This window comes from Onychomys torridus, chromosome 18, assembly GCF_903995425.1.
Source record: "Onychomys torridus chromosome 18, mOncTor1.1, whole genome shotgun sequence".
NCBI classification, from domain to species: domain Eukaryota; kingdom Metazoa; phylum Chordata; class Mammalia; order Rodentia; family Cricetidae; genus Onychomys; species Onychomys torridus.
In genome coordinates this window covers 38,083,669-38,104,310 of record NC_050460.1, presented here as the reverse complement: position 1 = coordinate 38,104,310, position 20,642 = coordinate 38,083,669, and the positions used below count along the sequence as shown (strand labels likewise).

At 43.9% G+C, this 20,642-nt stretch overlaps 1 protein-coding gene across 3 annotated transcripts in view; it reads left to right on the top strand.

Annotated features, from left to right (window-relative positions):
• The window catches only part of Tgfbrap1 (transforming growth factor beta receptor associated protein 1), a 54,290-nt gene that overhangs the window by 7,850 nt on the left and 25,798 nt on the right, over positions 1 to 20,642 (top strand). Inside the window, exons 1-2 of one of the 3 annotated variants that reach the window (XM_036167225.1) lie at positions 9 to 51; positions 17,983 to 18,684. In XM_036167225.1, coding sequence (XP_036023118.1) covers positions 17,997 to 18,684 — 688 coding nt within the window. In that variant the 5' untranslated portion in view covers positions 9 to 51; positions 17,983 to 17,996. The other 2 variants (XM_036167226.1, XM_036167223.1) reach the window with 2 other exon arrangements.

The following is a 20,642-nucleotide window of genomic DNA, read 5'->3' as shown; positions in this document are numbered from 1 at the left end:
GGGCGGCGGGGCCCCAGGCCGCGGGCGGCGCGGGACGGCTGCGCGGCGCTGGTGAGAAGCGAGGGGCGGCCTGAGGGAGCCGCGGGGACGCGACCGGCCCTTGGCGAGCGGCCGCGCAGGTGCAGCGGGGCGGGAGCGGGCGGGTGCCAGCATGACTGGGCCAGGTGTGCCTGCTGGGGGCCGGCGTGCAGGCTGGGGGAACCTGGGGTGCTCACCCGCGCGGGGTCACTGTGTACACTGTGATGTGGGGGTGTGTCAGTGGAAGGCAAAGGCAAATCCTACAGACCTAGCCCTTGAACTTGGCGTTTCTGGGGGAAGAGAGAGAGAGATCAGGACCAGGAAGGACTGTGCCGGTGCGCCTCCACCCTTCAGGTGGAACGGTTGGGGTGCGTGCTGTAATTGAAGTTTCCCGAGGTCTGTGGATTAGGGGTTGAAATTGGGGTTAGTCTCAGGTCTGAATTGAGAGACTGGGAGACTAGGCAGGGGAGTGTTGAAAAGGAAAGACGAGGCCCGTGTTTGATCCCTGGTTCCAGTCTACCTCGGGTGCACCAGGTCAGGGAGTTGCACCCCAATGGCACGTTTCCATCGCCTTCTGCCTGACTTCCCGTGCTTCTTGAGGCTGTCCAGTTGCCTCCTGGTCTTGCTTCTGTCAAAGGGTTGTTGGTTGAATCTTGGAGGCCGCTGCTCTGTGGCTGCAACTGGGTGCTGAAGTGGAGTTCACGCTGTAGTCTGGAGCAGGTATGATTGGTCACCCGTGTGCTTTGGGCAGGGCATGCTGGGTCAGGAGGGCAGGCAGGCAACATGGGTGTTAATGTGGTGGCAAAGGAAGACAGGAGAAGAGGTGTGAGAAGGACCCTGCTGCCCTGGAGCTGGCCTGCCTGCCTGCTGCTGACTGGAGAATATGGAGCAGAGACTGGCTGGTGTGGTGTGTGCTGCGCTCTCATGCTGGTGGTCACGATTCTTTCTTGGTCAGCAAAGCTGAGGACTCACAGCTCCAGGGTCAGAAAGGAAGGGACATTTGGACAGCTGCTTCCTTTTCTTTTTCCTTTCATTTCTGCCAGCCAAGCAACTACCACTTGGGTGTAAAATAAAAGGCAGTGCTTGACCAGAATCCTGCCCACAGGCTTTTCCCCAGGCCCTGGTTCATTGCATTCCAAGGCATGATGAGGGTGAGGCTGTGGGTTTAAATCCCGCTCCTGTCACTTCCTAACAGTGACCTTTGGATGCCATTTTCCTCATCAAAATGGGCCTAATAGCTGGGTGTGGTGGTACCTGCATTCAGGAGATAGAGCTAGAAAGACCGGGAGTTCAAGACCATCAGCCATCCATGACTAGGTATCACGTTGGAGGCCAGCCTAGGCTACACGAGGCCTTGTCTTATCTCCTCCATTCACCAAGTAGGGCTAATTTCACAAAAGGTGTGTGGATTCTCATAAAGTTTTCATGGGAGGCATCTATCACAAGTCCTGACACTTAACAGAGCTATAGTCAGTGATTGTTCACCAGTAAAAATGAGAGCATAAGGCCATGCTTGCACTCTGAAAACCCATGGTTCTCTGCTCTGAACAATTGTGGATCCCGTGGAGGCTTCACTGTGGAGTTAGGCTGTGGATTCTGGATTTCAGTTCACTGTACATGCCAAGGTGTGCATTTGCAGCTCATTGGTGAGACTTGGTAAGACCCTCGGCCTTACTTTCCCCTGCCCTTCTTCCTCCACTCATATTTGAGTGGCAGTCCTTTGACCTTAGAGTTGGGGACAGAGCTGTTTACTCCCGCAGGCCTGCAGGACTGCTTCAGCCTTGGCCTCAGCTCTCTAGAGACAGGGATGTTACTGCCCTGTGCTTCCCTCAGCGTCTTCTAGTTGCAAAGCTGACAAAGCCTAGAGCTTGCTGTTTAGAAAGCAACACTGGGCCCTGGTAATGGATCTCAGTGGGTGGACTGCTAGCTGGCATGAAGGAAGCCTTGGATTCCATCTCTAACGCCACATAAAGCCAGGTGCAGTGGAATAAGGCTGCAGTTCCTCCACTTGGGAGGGGAAGCAAAAGGGTCCAGAGTTGAAGGTCTTCTTTAGCTACATAGCAAGTTAGAGGGGAGCCCGGGTGACGGAAGTCCTTGTTTAAAAAAAACAAACAAAAACAACAACAGCAATAACAAAAAGTAAGTAGGGGCCTGGCACAAATGTAAATGAAAGGTTTTGAAAACAAACAAATAAAAACAATACAGGTATTTTTCTAGACCTGACTTGCAATTAGCATTTCTGTTTTTTACAGTTACTAACAGCCTCTTATGTTAATGTTAAAATTTTGATCCTTTATGAAAAAGAGTCAGTTTCCCTCAATGGGTTCAGCATCTCTTTTGGTGAGGATCCAGTCCTCATTAGAAAGACATTGAAGTCGTCATCTGTGGCAGCCAGGTGTTTGGGTTCTGCAGAATAATCTGGCTCAGATCCTACAACTCATCCCCTCTGTGGCAAACCCAACCTGTTTTACTGTATTAAAAAACACATGACTGCTAAACAACTCAGTCTGGGGCTACCCCAAATAAGGTTGAATGTTTCTTGCAAACACCCTTAGATGTCTTCCTGAAGATCAAGATGCTTCTTCGTAGTCAAGTAGCTGTTGTAGAATAAACTAAAATCCAACAAAAATAGTGTATGTAAATAAGTTAACTGCTTGGCATCTCATAGGCACATGATAATTCTTTGTTGGTGTTGGAGATCTGTGGTGAGGATGGTGTTATGTGATAAATGCCTGAGAGACTCCAATTATCATCCCATTCCTTTCCATGTCCCCTCACCCCTCGCTTCTTCAGTTGTAACCATTTATGTAACTCATTTAGGATGTATATGATGTATACGTGTCTAGATACAAACTAGTCATACATTTGTACATATCATCAGTATGGTAAGTGCCTACACTATATGTGAATATATAGTACTTGTATGTGGTGTACAAATATGTTGTACACAGTCATCTTTAGTATCTATGGGTTCGAGAATTCTCCTTGGATACCAACTTTGTGGGGCTTAAGTATTATAGATATAAGATGCTGCAGTAGTTGTATATAGCATCTACATGTGCTGTCATATGTTTTAAGTCATCTCTAGATGAACATGTTTGGTACAGACACATATAACAGCTTTGTATGATACACATGATGTGTGCCAGATGCTTTTAATATGGGTTCCATTGAACCCCACATCCATGGGTTCAGATCCATATTTTTACTAGCATTTGTATTAGCACAGTGAGGTGTAGTTAGATATAGGTGCATGCCAGGGTAATATCAAGACAAGGACCATAGCCATCTTCTCCCCTCCACCCCCTTCCTCTGTCTCTCTCGGATCACTGGACCAGGCCATTGTTCTATGACTCTCTTTTTTTCTGTACCTAGCTAGTTTTTGCTTCCTTTCCTGTACTCATTTTGACCAAGTGTTGCCTGGTTACAAGCTAATGTATTTGTTGTTGGCTTCCAGCAAACTTCAGTATTGAGTCACTAAACCGGGGTGCTCTTTAGTAAGAACAAATTATGTCAGGTAAATTTACATCCCGGTTTGATGGGAATGTACTCGAGTCTCAGCAAGGTAGGTGGGGTCTTAGGATTCATCCTTGGGACCCACAGCAGGGAGGTGAGAGCCCTGCTGATCGCAGGAATCACTTCAGGACCGGTTACACTGGGCCAGTCACCTTGAAGGATCCAGGCCTCTTGTTGAGAGTTGCTGCTGTCGTCAGGAAGACTAGCTCAGAGGAAATGAAGCCAGCGTGTTCCTTCAGTCAGTGGGGCTGTGAGAATGTGGGGTTAGAAACCAACAGGGACCAACTGGGTAGCCGTGAACCATTAATGAAGCCGCGGGACATCTCAGTTCTCTGTCATTGCCTCTCTTCTCAGAGATGTTGGAAGAGAGGAAGCTGGGTTGGCTGGTGCTTTCAGGTCAGCCCAGCATTCAGGAGACTAAAGCAATAGAAGTCTGTGTTTGAGACTAGCCTGGGCTATCTGACAAGATCCTGTCTCAAAACTCAAAGAGAGAATCCAGGCATAGTGGTATACATTTGTAATCCAGTACTCAAGAGGCTGAGACAACAGGATAAGTTTGAGTTAGAGGCCTGTGCTTTGGAGTTAAGATGCCTGGATTGGAGTCTCAGCTCTCCAAATACCAACTGTGGTTGATCAAGGACTGAACTACCCTGTTGTCTTTGGGCAGCTAGATGACAGTGTTGGGGAAACCTACAGTGGAATCCAACCCCTGTATCTAGATGTAGAGACACCAACTCACCTACAATCACAAGGAGGTGGCCAGTGTCTGTCACATACTGTTCCTACTGCCATCATTCATGTGGGGCAGTTGAGCACTGAGGACTTGGTCTTTCTGGCGTGTCTGCTCTTTCCCAGCCTAAACATCTCCCCTGGCTGCTGCTCTCAGCTCAGACTCTAGTTCTGTCCCTATAGGGGTCTGCCTCTAGGCTGTAGAGATGCATCAGTGGTTAAGAGCACTTGCTGTTCTTCCAGACGACTCAGCATCAGCAACACATAAGTGCCTGTAACTCCAGCATTAGGGGATCTGATGCTCTCTTATAGGCTCTGCATGCACCCACACACACATGTACTTACACAGATAATTTTTTTTAATTAAAAAAAAGTTCATTTCCATCGCCCTAGTCCAACTTAAGCCAATCCATGTAAAATAGTTCAAATGAGCAAAAGTCCCAGTTTTCCTCTTTTTTTGAGGGGGTGGTGGAATTAGGGAGACAGGATCATAGTGTGCTGCCTGCGTAGGCTTGTCTTGAACTGTGGTCTCAAGTAGTCATCCTGATCCAGCCTCCAAGTAGCTGAGACCTGAGGAGTGTTCCAGCTGGCCAGGCTTCAAACTGCTCACTTTGAAAACCCTTTAACCTCCAGGTATAAGTTAGGACTCTCTCATGGAGAGAAATCACCTCCCAAAGTAATTCAGTACAGATCATAAACCCAGCAAAGAAGCCCCAGAGATTTAGAGCGAGCCTTCTCCTGTGGACATGCCCATTAGACCAGCCCCTTTCCTTCTAGAAAAGGAGTCTCATTCTCTCAGAATCCCCGCCTCTGTCTCTCTCCTCCTCCCTTTTCTCCCCTCTCCCTTCTCCTCCCTGGTCCTACCCTCTCTCATCTTCATCTCCATCTCTCCAAGGGCAGCCTTGCCTTTATCTCTTCCAAACCTTCCGCCAGAAGCTTTGTTTGCTCTGTCTTTTTCCTTATAAAGCACTTTAAAGACCAAAATGACCTAGTGTTCTGGGTGCACGGTCCACTTTGCTGTCCACCTTTCCACCCGACCGAGCTGTGGCCCACATGTCCGAATGAACATTTGGTTTCTGTTCACTTTTAGTCTAACTTCATGAACTGAAAATGAAAAGAACAAAAATTTACCATGACGTGGGGAGAAAATAACAAGGCTAATTTTAGGTAGACTGTCTTTTAAAAATGTAGATGAATTACTCTCTAGCTTGTGATAGGAGGCACCTTCAGTTATAAGGCTGTAATACTTACGCCCTGTACTGGTGATGGTATTCTGGTGCACATGTAGCTTCCCACGGGCTCTACAGAATTTATTTCATTTAAAAGTGTTAGGTAACTCTGGAATATTAAATATTGAGCGTCTGGGTTGTTTGTTTGTTTTACCAGATGCTCAGGACACCGGGCCTGTCTTAAAGGTAGACTACTTCTTCTCAATGTCTGTGTTCTGTGCTATAGCTGGTAGTGTTGTCTGCTAAAGCATCTGTCTTATAAAAGCCACTTTGTCACAGTACTCTTTCAACATATTTTTTTCTGTCCAGAGCAGGAGTTGGTCTAGTCTTATATGTACATAAATTAAAATACTATGGTGTATCTGCAAACTTCTTTCTGCTTCTAGGAGACTGACCTCACAAATGCTTGTATTGCATTTGTTTGTTCTTGTGCTGTAGATTTTTATTTTGTTTGTGTTTATATTGACTTCTTACGTGTGTGAGGACACATGCACTTGTGGAGGTTGGAGAATAGCTTGTAGCAATAGGTTCTTTCCTTCCACTACAACGTGGGTCCAGGATTGAACTCAGGTTATCCAGCTCAGTGGCAGGTGCCCTGACTCCCTGAGCCACCGCCCTTGTGTTACTATGGCGAACAGCCCAAGAGGTAAGTGGGTGGCCTTGTGAAACCTGCTGCCTCCGAAGGGGCAGACACTCACCCAGTGTAGGGCAGTGCCACACATGCTCATCTTGTCCTTCTAATAATTTAAGAGGCATTTATGGTTAATAATTTATGAGATGCCCCCTGGAGATTTCAAATATCTGTAATGCTTGAGAAATGGCCCTTAAATATGGATTTCATATAAACTAAGTATTGCATTGAGATGAACTCAGAAATTGTGAGTAGATTGCTTACATATATGATAAGTATATGCTTCCATGAAATGAAATTTTAAATGAAAACCATGCAAGCTATGAATTCTAGTAAGTTTACTGAGTAGATTCTTTTTAGATTCCCAAGATTAAACTAGTGTTGGAAAGTAAATAACTTACAGATAAATATATATCTTGAAAATGAATGTGTAAACCTGGTAAGGAAGTGGATGGTTACCCCTACGACATCATGCCACTACTGTGCCAATCAGAACACAGTATATTCATGTGTGGAAAGGTCATAATGGGGACTGGGGAGATGGCTTGATGGGGCAAAGCACCCACCACACAAACAGGAGGATCTGAGTTCAAGGCTACAGAATCCATAGAAAGCCAGGCATGGTAGTGTATGTCTGTAATGCCAGTACACCGATGACAACATGGGAGTTTGTAGGTCAGCTAGCTTAAGAGGTGCCTTCGAGGTGCAAGGCAAAGACCAACATCTAAGGTTGTCCTCTCATCTCCACATGCATGTTTTGGCATGAACATACCTGCACTCATACATGAACGTGCACGTGTGAGTTACACACACATTCCCACAGATACACACGAAGATTTAGAAAAAAAACAAAATGTGATAATGAAACCCATTATATATAATTAGTATATACTAATAAAAAGCTTTGAAAATTAGTGTTTAATAACATACAGAAAAATACTTTTAATCTGTAAGGATATAGCAAATAGTGACAGCAACATTCAGTTTAGGAAACTGAGCACTTTTGATGTCTTAGAAATCTGTCATCCACCTGCCCATTCCCATGCTCATCACCTATGTGTAGATGTAACTGGCTTGTTAAATAAGAAACACAGAACTGATTGCAGAGTTAAAAACCACGAGGTCAGAGCAAGAGTGGAAAACCTTACCCTTCACTGCTTCTGCTGTTCTTCCTCTCCGCCAGAGACCTACTTCTGTGCGTCCTGTCTATTTAAAGACTTTCTGTTCTGTTTTCTCATTGGTTGTAAACCCAGCCACATGACCTCCTCGTCACTGCCTGTCTGTACAGACCTCCAGGTCTTCTATGGTTGGTATTGAGATTAAAGGCGTATGTCTCCATGCTGGCTGTGTCCTTGAACACACAGAGATCCTCCTAGCTCTGCCTCCCGAGTGCTGGGATTAAAGGCGTGCACCACTACCGCCCAGCTTCTGCTCTGGCTTGCTCTGACCTCAAGGCAACTTTATTGACATACAAATAAAATCACATTTCAATACAAATAAAAGTATCACTATACCTATGGATTGAAGTCCTCTCATGAGACTCCTCATGAATGGATCCACTCTCATACATAGCTGCCAGTCATGTTGCGCTGTACAATTCTCTATCCTATGAACGAAAGCCAGTTATTTCTAGTTTCCTCTCCTCTCAGACATGGTCATTGCTCCTGTCCTGTTCTTGTCTTTGTGAACATAAATTCCGTGGGGGGAATCATCAGCTTACTCAGCCATGTCAAGGGCTTCACAGAAAATGCTAGGACAGTTTCAGCAGTTTGGAACCTTCCACAGGCAATGTAGTTTCCATTGTGTTCTGTTCTTATATTCATATGCAGTCACCGTGTGTTTTGTTAAATTCATGGACATAAACTAAAACCGCTTGCAGTGGTAACCTGAAGCTTTGTATGTATTGCTGCATCTTACCTTTTCAGGGAAAAATCTGTGAGTATTCTGCTTGTCCTGGTGTTTTGCTAGTTTCCCATGACATCCACGTACCTTTGGTCAAATATATTGTTTTTTCAGGCAATCTTCCCATGTAGGTTAAGTTGGCCTTGAACTCCCAAGTCTTCCTGCCTCCCCACCATATGTACTAGGATTACAGGTGTGCCTGGGGAAATGCACACATGCCGTCAGGTGAATGAATTTTGACAAGTGAGGCCTCCATAGACTAATATTTGAATGCTTGGTTCCTAGTTGGTGGAACTGTTTGGGATGGATTAAGAGGTGTGTTATTGGAGGTGGGCTTTGGGGTTTTAAAAGCCCATGAAATGTCCAGTTAGTGCTCTTTCCTGCACTGCTGTCTGTCTGTCTATCCCTCCCTCCCCTGTTCCTCCCCTCCCCCACTCTCTCCTTCTCTCCCTCCCCTTCCCCTTTCTCCCTCCCTTTCTCCCTCTCTCTTCCCTGTCCCTCTCTCCCTCCCTTTCTCCCTCTCACCCCTGTTTTCTCCCTATCCTTCTCTCCCTCCCTCCCCTTCCTTCCCTCCCTCCCTCCCTCCCCTTCTCCCTCCCTCCCTCGCTAATGCTTTGCTCCTCACCATCACAGTCTTGGACTCTAACTCTCTGAAACTATAAACCTTAAATAAACTCTTCTATAAGTTGCCTTGGTCGTGGTGTTTGGCCACAGCAATAGTACAGTAACTACAACAGTGAATCTCCACCCTTTCACAACAGACACCTTCAACAAGATACAGACTCTTCCTGTGCCCCCAAAGAGTTCCTTTGGGCATTTGCCATTGACATCCTATTCCTAAAATAAGCACTTGTGAGTTTAATCAGCACACATCTGTGCTGTCTACAGTGATAGTCATGAATGGAAATTTACAGTTTGTGCAGTTGTATTATTATATTATGTTTTATGTTTACATGTGTGAGGGCACACACATGCCTGGACAGCATATGTGTGGAGGTCAGGGGACAACTTGCAGGAGTTGTGTCTCTCCTTCCCACCGTGCAGTACCTGAGAGGCAGAGGCAGAGGTAGATCTCCGAGTTCAAGGCCAGCCTGGTCTACAGAGTGAGTTCCAGGACAGCCAGGCCTACACAGAGAAACCCTGTCTCAGGAGGAAAAGAAAAAAGGAAGGAAGGAAGGAAGGAAGGAAGGAAGGAAGGAAGGAAGGAAGGAAAAGAGAGAGAGAGAGAGAGACAGAGACAGAGAGAAAGAAAGAAAGAAAGAAAGAAAGAAAGAAAGAAAGAAAGAAAGAAAGAAAGAAAGGGAGAGAAAAAAAATGGCCAAGCAAGATGGTCCATGCCAGTAATTCCAGCCCTCCAAAGGTGGAGGTAGCATGATCAGGCTTTCCAGGTCATCCCCAGTTACATAGTGAATTTGACGCTCTGTCTGATAAAACAAACAAAACAATGAACAAAATAAAATGAATGAGGTAGCCAGATAATGTTTTAGCTTTGGTAAAAAGAAAAATCACCAACTAGAATCATCAAAGGGACTAAACCAAAACCTGAGATTTCCATTGGAACTAACTCCCCATTGACACTTGGCATCCATCTTTGCTTTCCTGTTTGTTTTCTTCTGTTTAGATCGTACTAGATTCTGATCCCAGGGCTTTATAAGTCAAACTTTTTTTTTTTTTTTTTTTTGGTATGTGGAGCTGAGGATCGAACCCAGGGCCTTGCAGGCAAGCGCTCTACCACTGAGCTAAATCCCCAACCCCCAAACTTTTTTTTTAAGACAGTGTCTCATTATATAGCCTTGGCTGGCCAGGAATTTGTAGTTGGTCGTTTTTATTCTTTGCTCTTTGGCTCTTTTGGGGGCCTGCCACACAGCTCCCAAATAATCTCACACAGAGACTTTTTTCTTTCTTATAAAGGCCTAGCCTTAACTTGGCTTGTTTCTAGCCAGCTTTTTGTAACTTAAATTATCCCATCTGCCTTATGCCTCTGGGCTTTTACCGTGCTCTATTTCTGTATACCTTTCTTTACTTCTTACTCTGTGGCTTGCTGTGTAGCTGGGTGGCCCCTGGAGTCCTCCTCTCCTTTCTTTTGTACCTTGATCTTGATCTCTTCCTAGATTTCTCCTGTTTATCCTCTCTGCCTACCAACCCCACTTATCCTTTCTCCTGCCTTGCTATTGGCTGTTCAACTCTTTCTTAGACCAATCAGGTGTTTTAGACAGACAAAGTAACACAGCTTCACAGAGTGAAACAAATGCAACATAAAAGAATGCAATACATCTTTGCATCATTAAGACAAACAAGATACATCTTAAAATAATATTCCACAACAGGAACTTGCTCTGTAGACCAGGCTGGCCTTGAATTCAGAGATCTATCTGCCTCTGCTTTTCCAAGTGCTGAAGTTGGAGGCAGGTGTATTGGTGGAAATATTACGGCAACTCCACGTAGTTAAAAGGGAGGTTTATTTTGTGGGGTAACTTACAAGTAAAGAGATAGGTCACAGGGTCCGGGAGAGGTGAAGTGCAGTCCAACAGTATTCTCTGGAGAACTCTGCTTGATCTACATCCAGCATCCAGGACCCAGAAACCAAGAATGCCAGCATATCCAAATCTCGGGGCTTAAGGGCTCCTGTCTTGGCCCTGCCTCGTAGGCATGACAGTTACTAGAAGCCTCAATGGGGGTAGTACTTCCAGGTCAAAACTGAAACAGCTACCCACTACACATGTGCACCATGATCAGCTTGGTGTCAGTCATCTTACTGGTAGCTATTCTGGTAGGTATGAAGTCAGCTCATACAGCTTATCCTAAGTTTTTCTGGTATCTAGTAACAGTGACAGTCTTTTCATGTTCTTTTTGGTCATCAATGTACCTTGTTTTGTGAAGTGTCCTCTCGAATTTTTTATTCATGTGGAAAATCAGCGTTTCTTGTTTTGACTGTTGGCTTGCGGGAGTTTTAGATCTTCTTGTGTGATTTGGCAGGTGCATGAACTGCAGTTTTTCCTCCCGGTATGGGGCTTGACCTGCTTGTTTATATAAACCCTTTGTGTTTTTCTCTCCCTCCCTCCCTTCCGTTCTTTTCTTTACTTTTTTGTGATAGATATGTTGTGGAGCTTGCCTCTGGCTCTTAGATACAAGTGGTCCTTCTACCTTAGCCTGGCCTAGCAGATGGAACTACAGTCAGGCATTCAGTACCAGGCTAGCCTTATGTCTTAGTTACACACTGTCGTTTGATAGCTGTTTCTGAACTCCATTAGGTCCTGTCATTTCATGCTACAGTTTCAAGGTTGTTTGGACAATTCAAGGTCCTTGGATTTCGATGTAAAATTTAAAACTAGCTTGTCAGTTTCTGCAAGAAAAAAAAATGCTGTGTTTATAATTTAGGTCTTCCTTAATGTATAGGAATAAGATTTTGTTCAGAGTTTTTGTTTTTGGTTTTTTTTAAGACAAGGTTTCTCTGCATAGGCCTGACTGTCCTGGAACTCGCTCTGTAGAGCAGACTGGCCTTGAACTCACAGAGATCCTCCTGGCTCTGCCTCCTGAGTGCTCAGATTAAAGGCATGTGCCACCACTGCCTGGCTTATTCAGAGATCTTGTACATCTTTGTTAGGTGATTTTTTTCATATATTATACTGAATACATTTTAAAATTAAAGTTTACAATTGTTATATATGTGTAGAATGCAGATGACCTTGATATAGGTAGTTTTAATTAACTGCTTCTAAACTTTTACTAATTCTAGGAGAATCTTTGTAGACCTCATGTTGACATTTGAGTATTAGTAGTCTTATGTTTTTATTTCAATTCTTTATAACTTATGTACTATTTGTTGATTTGGGTTTTTTGTTTCATACTGACAAACTCCCAGTGCAACTTAGAATAGACACAGCCCATCAGCATGTAAGGAATGCTGTAACAAACTGGGTGCCTTAAGTAGTAGAATTGTACTGTTTCACAGCTCTGGAGGGTCAAAACTGAGATCAAGGGTGGGCAGGGCTAGTTCCTCTGAGAGCTGGAGAAGCCATGGAATTCCTCTTCTGGTACCTTCCAGCATTCATTAGATTGTAGATTTGGGTCTCCCCCTCCCTTATTAATATCTTTCCTCTGTATGTATGAGTCTGCAGCCTGATTCCTCTATTATAGAATGTAGTCATCTTGGGTTAGGGCTTGACCTAAAGATTTCATGTTAACCCAGTCATCTGTAAAATCTTGTGTTACTGAAGGTGCTGTTCACAGGCTCTGTGGCTTAGGCCTTTAGCGTTTTGAATAGGACTCCATTCATCCCACTACAGATGGTACTAACAGACATCTTTGTCTTCTTTTAAAGGAAATAGTTGTAAATGTCTGCTGTTGAGGCCCAGAAAGATGGCTCAGTGGTTTCAGAGTGTACACTGCTCTTACAGAGGGCCTGAGTTTTGTTCCTAGCACCCATGTCTGTAACTCCAGCCCAAGAGGGGATCCTATGCCCCCTGGCCGCCTCTGTGAGTGCTTGAACAAATAGAGTTAGCAAAATGCATCTTTTAAAAATCTTGCTAGTGGGGACTTGTTGGTTTTAGGTAGTATACTGCAAACTTTTGATATGGATGAATGTTGAGTTGAAATTTTATGCAACTATGAAAATAATGACATTTTTCTTTTTTAGTTTGTAAATGTGGAAAATTAAACCAACAGATTTTAACTTTGTGGACTTTCCTGTAAACATGCTGCCAATGTAGTATTTCAACATAACCACATTTTTTATTTTAGTGTATGTTGATTGGTTGACACAGCTGCTAAGGGACATGTTTATTTGTAAGAGTGACCTAATTTTCTCTTTTGAGAAAAACACTAATGGGCTTTACTATCAGAAATGTGCTTTATATTGGCTTTATAAAGGAGGATATGAACTCTCTATTTTGTAATTCTCAGGAAAATTTATTGCACAGAACTAGTATTACGTGAATCTCAAATGTTTAACAGAATTTACATAGAGAGCCCTGGGCTTGCTTTGGGGAACACAGTGTCCTCCCTCATATCCAAGCTGCTGACCTTGGCCGTGATCTGTGAAGAGGAAGAAGCAAGGCCCAGGAAGCCTGCATAACTGTTGTCTAGAAGTCAAGAGAACAGGCATTTTAAAATATACGGGCAATATCAAATTCTCCGGTAGCCAACCCTTGGGGAGCCTTAAAGAATGAATTCACCATTCTGGAGCTTAGGTTTAGGAGAGCCAAAAGCCTAAGGGAAGACACCCAAAGCAGTACCAGATGTGCTAACTAAACAAGACTGCTTTTGTGCTCATTAGTAGAAATAAATTAATACTTTTGCATTAGAATGTTCTTTTAAAAGTTTTATTTTGCACACAGGGCATGCTGTCACAGTATGTGTGTAGAGATAGAGGACAGCTGGTGGGAACTGATTTTCTCCTTCCACCGTGTCAGTTCTGGGGATGCAACTTAGGTTCTCAGACATGACAACAGCATCTTTATCCAGTGAGTCATCTCTCTGGTCCTACATTGACATTTTCAAAGACACATTTAGATCACTGGTGGCAATACCTTTCAAAGGACAGAACACATGATCTCAAGTTGGTAGAGAACAATGATTAAGATTGTTACTTTGCATAGTACCTTCCAGCAGTATGAAAGGCAGCCAATAGGAATGAAGCTTCCAGGTCATTATCAACATGATATCTTCATGTTCTGTGACTCAAGGGTGTGGTGTCTTCAGTAATAGGCTCTTACTGTTGAGTTCTGTAGGGTAACCAAGAGCCTTGGCAATAGCTTGTAATATTTGGAATCAGTGAGATCTTTTGGAGTCAATAATTCCAAAAGTAGAAACTCATTCCTGGCACTGAGCTTGCTTGCTTGCTTGCTTGCGTATCTATCTATCTATCTATCTATCTATCTATCTATCTATTTATTTATTTATTTAATGTGTTAGTCTGTGGTGTGTAGTAGCAGCATTGTTGCCTCCTTATAAGGTTAAGTTTGTGTGTGTGTGTGTGTGTGTGTGTGTGTGTGTGTGTGTGTGTAAGTTTCTACAGTTGTAGGTAGTCCACAGTCTGGTGGAAGGCCACACATCCAAGAATATATGGGCAGTGCAAATTGGACTTGGCGGGTAAAATACATAATTAAATAAATAATTAAATAAGGACACAAAGTTAAGTCAGTGGGTAGAAAACACATTATATGAAATTCTTGAAGGACTAGTGAAAAAAGTGGTGTAAAAAGCAAAATATAAAGACTATTCTTTTAGCCTTTAGACAGTACTCATCTGCTCCCCTTGTATTTTTAGTTTTATTTGCTTCATGAGGTTGTAAGGCCCTTGGGAAGCGAGTCACCATCTTAGAGCTTTTTATTTTATTTACACACTACGAGGAACTGGCTGCAAGTTGGAACTAATGATAACACAGATGTGTGACCTAATGTTTACCTTTTTATAATTCTTATTTCAGCTACATAAATATATTCTTTGAACTAGATCACGAGGAGAGTGCTGCTACTGCTTATAAGAATAAACTATTTTAAGTTATGTGTTCATCTTTCACTTGCCTCCATTCATTTTTGCTTTTTATAAACTATTGTTTAACTACAAGAACAGGCTCTTAGTAGCTGTGGTGAAACATCCCTAATAACTTAGGAATGGAAAGAGGAAGCTGGGTATTCAAGAATAGCTTGGGCTATAAGAGACCCTGTCTCAGACAGCATCATAGAGAGAAAAAAGCAGGCTTTTAATTTAAAAAAAAAAAAGTATTTTTTTTTGTATATGAGCATTTTGCCTGCATGTATGTCTGTGCACCATGTGATGCCTGGGGCCCAGGAAGACCAGTAGAGGGCATCATATTTCCCTGAAACTGGAGCTGTAGATAGTTGTGGGTGCTGGGTATTGCACCTGAGTCCTCTGGAAGAGCAGCCAGTGCTCTTAACTGCTGAGCCACTTCTCCAGCCTTCTATTGTTGTTGTTGTTGTTGTTTTGTTTTGTTTTGTTTTGTTTTATCTTAGTTAAAGACCTCTACTAGGAAATTTGTCATCAGCAAGACTTGAGCTGGCAGATGATGAAACAGTACTTCAGTTGTTTTTAAGTGCCATAGAATTATAGCTTTTTCATAAGACACGATTGCCTTACAGTTCCTTCTGCTTCCGCTCTTCCCTACTCACCCTCTTCATTAGACTAAGCAGGAGGCATTGACTTTGCATGATATTCTTCACCACAAATACGTATAGTTTATCTCTATGCTGAGGGAAGACAGAGACTGGGATGATGTACAACCTGCTTTATGAAGTTAAATAAGAGGAGTGTGATTGTAGGTGCCCAAAGCTCATTTCTCTATTCTTTCCCAAAAGCATGAGATGCCATTCATATTTTAAGTGGCAGAATTGCTTTATTCTGCCATTTTAAAAGACAGCCCTGATTGATCAACCAGTGAAGGAAGACATATTTTGTATTATTTCAGCTTTTACTGGCTTAGATGTCTCCCAGCCTACATTTCAATATCTGTGGTTTACTCATTAGCATTTAAATGGAAAAGTTGTCTAGGTGGGTTCTGGTAATTCTATTTGGTCTTGACAAATAGGTGGTGCTGTTTTTAAAGAGAGAGAGAGTCGTATGTCCCAGAAGTTACTTGCAGAGAGAGGTCTGTATGGGTTCTTTTCTCAGCTGTCCCTGGAGCTCTGAGAAATCCTGTCACCTGGAGACAGGCAGGTCTTCATGTGTGCTCTTCCCTCTTTAGCTTCCCTAGTAGCTGGGATTATAGGCTTGCATCAGGGAGCTCGCGCTCTCTCTCTCTCTCTCTCCCCCCCCCCCCCTCCCCTTCTCCCTTTTCTCCCCTCCCCCTTCCTCTTTCTCCCCCCCTTCTCTCCCCCCTCCTTCCCTCCCTTCCCCTCTCCTGCTCTTCTTTTTGATTTTGTTGTGAGACAGGTTCCTATCTATGTAGCCCTGGCTGGCTCTGGACTTGTGGTAGTTCACCTCTGCCCCACTGAATGTGTCGGAGAGCAGGTGTGCCCCGCCTCCTGCTGGTTCTCCTTTGTTTCCCTCTGTCCTTCAGTAGAGGTCAGTGAGATAGCCACATCTGAGAACAGAACCTGGGAGTGTTTCTTTTCTTAGAGCTCAGGTTGGGAAATAAAGCAGATTGAGGGGCTGAGATCAGTGGAACCCATCAAGAAGGGGAGGAGTTAGTCTTCATGCTGACATGAGCAGCTTCAGAGTGCTATGTGCCAGATAGTAAACACTACCTGAGCAGATTTATTCCACCCCAGTCTTGTGAAGGAGAGGCTGCTGCTTTTACATCCATTTCGCAGATGTGGACCAGACTGGAAAAGCTAAGTGTATTTGTCCTGCTGTAACAGTACTGTGACCTGGGTGATCTGTAAGTGATGGTGCTTTATGGCTCACACCTATGGAGAATGTTAAGATCAAAGGACTATCTGTCAGTGTCTGGTTAGGGTCTTCATAGAGGCACCATTTGCTGAGTCATCACACAATAGAAGAGACTCGCCGCTCCCTGCCCTCTTTGTGAAGGGCACTAAGCCCATACTCACGCTCAAGCCTTAATCTCAGAGCCATTTTTCCTCCCATTTCTACTACAAGGGAGATGAAGTTTGAACTCATGACCTGGGGAGAGACAGTCCAACTTCATTTCAAGTGATGGAGATGGATGGGAAGAGCACAGATATTTCCACAGATAGTCCTCCCTCTTGGGCTCAGGGAAGGGAGTTATAGTCTGATGCAAAATACCAGCCATTGCCTCAGTGGGTAAGGGGTGTGCAAAATTATGACACTCTAGAACAGTGGTTCTCAACCTGTGGGTTGTGACCCCTATGGCAACCCTCTATCTCCAAAAAATATTTATATTATGATTCACAACAGTAGCAAAATTATAGTTATGAAGTAGCAATGAAGATAATGTTATGGTCGGGTCACCACACCATGAGGAACTGTGTTAAGGGTCTCAGCATTAGGAAGGTTCAGAACCACTGCTCTAGAGTCTTTTGAGTGGAAAAGCATCTGAGACAGTATGGGACTCCTCCCTTTTCCCGAAGTAGCTAATATCTGAGGTCTTCCAACCTTTTGGAATATGACAAAGAACTGGAAGTGACTTCTCCTCAAGTGGTCCCATTGCATCTCTGAAAAGCTTGGTGTGATAGGTGCGGCTTTCTTGGGTTGGCCTGATTATGGTCTCTGCCACTTCTGTCAGCCCCTAGTCCCTCTAAGCCTGTGGATCCCCTGCCTCCCAGGAGTTAGGAGTTGTCCTTGGAAGCTGCCTTTCTCCCACTCAGAAGCCAAGGAAGGCTGTTTTGCAGTTCTGCAGCTTCTGACTTTGTGGAGGGTAAAGCCAGAGTCCACGATGGAGGAGACCTTGGGAAACCCAGGGTGCTTTTCTTCCAGTGAAGCTCTCTAGTGACTGCCGTACCAGTGACCCCCTCACAGACCCACTGAACAGCTCATCTCACCACCTACAAGATGGGAGGTTGGGGGCTCATCTCTGTTCCTCAGTGTGTGTGCGCATTTTTCCTAGACCAGTGTGGACCTGGAACCGGCAAGCTTGCGTGACAGAGAGCACAAGGGATTCAGAGGATAGTGCCCACTACTCTTTTAAACACATATGCAGGTAGCTATAGACATTAAAGAAGCCTGATGAGCTCCCTTACTGCTTTTTTCCAGAAGTGTATCCCTCACATTGTCTGTGGATATGTGTGTGTGTGTGAGTGAGTAGATGTGGGTGTGGGTGTGTCTCCCAGGAGAAATGGAGACAATTCTGTGGAGCTTTCAGTTCTGTTGGGAGTGAGTGGAAGGGCAAGTCATCCCAAGCACCCCAGCCATCAAATGAGGCAAGTCACAGGACCTCTTTTCTCTCTGTTTTCTGATGGTATCAGATTCCTCTGCTGAAATGATGAATGGGGAATCGGTGCATCTTCATTACAGTTTGCTGTGTGTGCTTCTTCCTTCCTCCTCCAAGTTTAACATTGTCTGCCCATCTTCCCACAGAGCACCCAGTAGACATGATGAACATCAAGGCCTTCACCTTGGTCTCTGCAGTGGAGCGGGAGCTGCTGACGGGTGACAAAGAGCATATCAGCATTGAGTGTGTGGAGTGCTGTGGCAGGAACCTCTACGTCGGCACCAATGACTGCTTCATCTACCACTTCCTGCTGGAGGAGAAGGCCATGCCGGCAGGGACAGCCTCCTTCACCGCCACCAAACAGCTGCATAGGCACTTGGGCTTCAAGAAGCCTGTGAACGAGTTGTGTGCAGCCTCAGCTCTCAATAGGCTGCTGGTGCTCTGTGACAACTCCATAACCCTGGTTAACATGCTCAACCTGGAGCCAGTCCCCTCAGGAGCCCGCATCAAAGGGGCTACAACATTTGCAGTGAACGAAAACCCTGTGAATGGAGACCCTTTCTGCGTGGAAGTGTGCATCATCTCTGTGAAGCGCAGGACCGTCCAAATGTTCCTGGTGTATGAGGACCGAGTACAAATTGTCAAGGAAGTGTCCACTCCAGAGCAGCCTCTTGCCGTGGCTGTGGATGGCTACTTCTTGTGCCTGGCCCTGACCACACAATACATCATCCTGAACTACAGCACGGGTCTTTCCCAGGACCTGTTTCCCTACTGCAGCGAGGAGAAGCCACCCATTGTCAAGAGAATAGGCAGACAGGAGTTCCTGCTGGCTGGCCCGGGAGGCCTGGGTGAGGAGGGGCTGCAGCGTTGCTGTTCAGGGCACCTGCATCCTGTCTGCTGTCTTAGGGTTTCTGGATACACCTTGCAATGGGAGGGTGAGGGTTTCTGAGAAATGTATCCTTAGGTGCTGCCATTATACATTGTCAGAGTATCTGTTGTTGATTAAGATGGCTACAATGTCACTAGGTGACATAGTGACCACATGCAGTTCTCTGTGGACCAGATAGCATGTGGCACATGATTGGACTCAAGAGTGCCTGGCAGCACTGGAAATGTGTGGCCGGGTCATAGCAGAGCTGCATGACTGGTGTGTGCTGAAATTCCATCAGATTTCAGTGGGGGGTGGGGTCACCATTTTCCACCAGAATGGTATTTTAGACAGCCAGTGAACCTGATTGACACCTCACTTATAAACGAAGTTCAGATTCACGTTAGGGCTCATTCTTGGTGATGTACACTTGATAGGCTTGCACAAATGTACAGTGACTTGTAACCACTCCTGTGGTATCCATACAGTGTGCTTTCACTGACTTAAAAATCCCTGGGCTTGACCCTGAACCCCTACCCTACCTCCTGGCAATCACTAACCTTGTTCTGCCTTCGTTTGTAGTTGGGCTTGGAATGTGTAGTTAGAATCCTATGATATGTGGCCTTTCAGAGCGGCTTCTACTTGACTGTGTATTCAAGACTCTTCCATGTCTGTTCATAGCTTGATAGAAGAAGAAAATGCTTGGTCCCGATGTCCTCTGCTCTAAAAAAAAAATGAATTTTTTATTATGGAAAGAATATCTATATGTATCTATCTATATTTAATCATATATTTATATTATATAAATTATATACAATATATTAGAATTAATATATCATTGTAAATATATTTGTATATAATTTACTAAACTATATGTTTATATTTATTTATACATTATAAACCATGCATGTTTGTATATAATTTATATGCTATATAAATTATTATATATCATTTATAAATTAACTAAGTATATGATTATATATTTATGTATATAATATGTAATTATATATTATGTACATTTGTATATAATTATATATTATATATATTATACATTAAAATATTGTTAAATAAAATAAATAAATTAGAATTAGATAAATAGATGTAATTATATATTTAGTTAATCTATAAATGTATATTATATAGCACACATACACATATGTGGGCATATGAGCATGGCAGAAAGAAACCAGTGTATCTTCTCTGGCCTCCGCCCTGTCAGTCCCTTTGCATGCCTGCTCTCCCTAGTCGTTATTTTGAAGCAGCTCTAGATACCGTAGCTCTTCATCTGTTAATCATTTAATACGGTTCACAGTTATAGACACATGTGCAAATGAAAAACTGCAACCATGTTAAATACTCAAAATACTCTCAGATACATTTACACACGCTATATTCCTCCTGTTTTATCATATGTAACAGACACACACAAATACATATGTGTGCTTGTATTTAAATATCCGTGCAGTATTTGTTGTTGTTGTTGTTGGGTTTTCTGTTTTCTTGTCTCTGTACCATACATTGTAGTTGGCCGATAGATTTGTTCAATTTTAGTTTTGCTTTGGGTCCCTCTCTCTCCTTTTATTTTTTCCTTAGCTTTTCCTTCCCCTTGCTGAAGGAGTTGGATTGGAATTTTGATCGTTTTATCCCCATAGAGTTGTTTAACATGTCACTGTGACCCCTCAGGCCTCTGTCCACTCCAAGCAGGTAACTAGGAGATGCAAGGGGTTTTGTGCTTACTTTGTGAGGGAAGCAAGAGACTTTATAGTGTGGGTACCTCTGTGGGAGTTTGCATGGCTTCCTCCCTTTTGCGATGATAATGGCTGTTGATGACCATTGCCTGGCCCATGCCATCATTAGCCCTGACAATAGGTAATGCTGTGTTTCTGTCTATTCTTCCCTTCATATACCACTGGGAATGCCTCTGGGGAGCAAACTTTC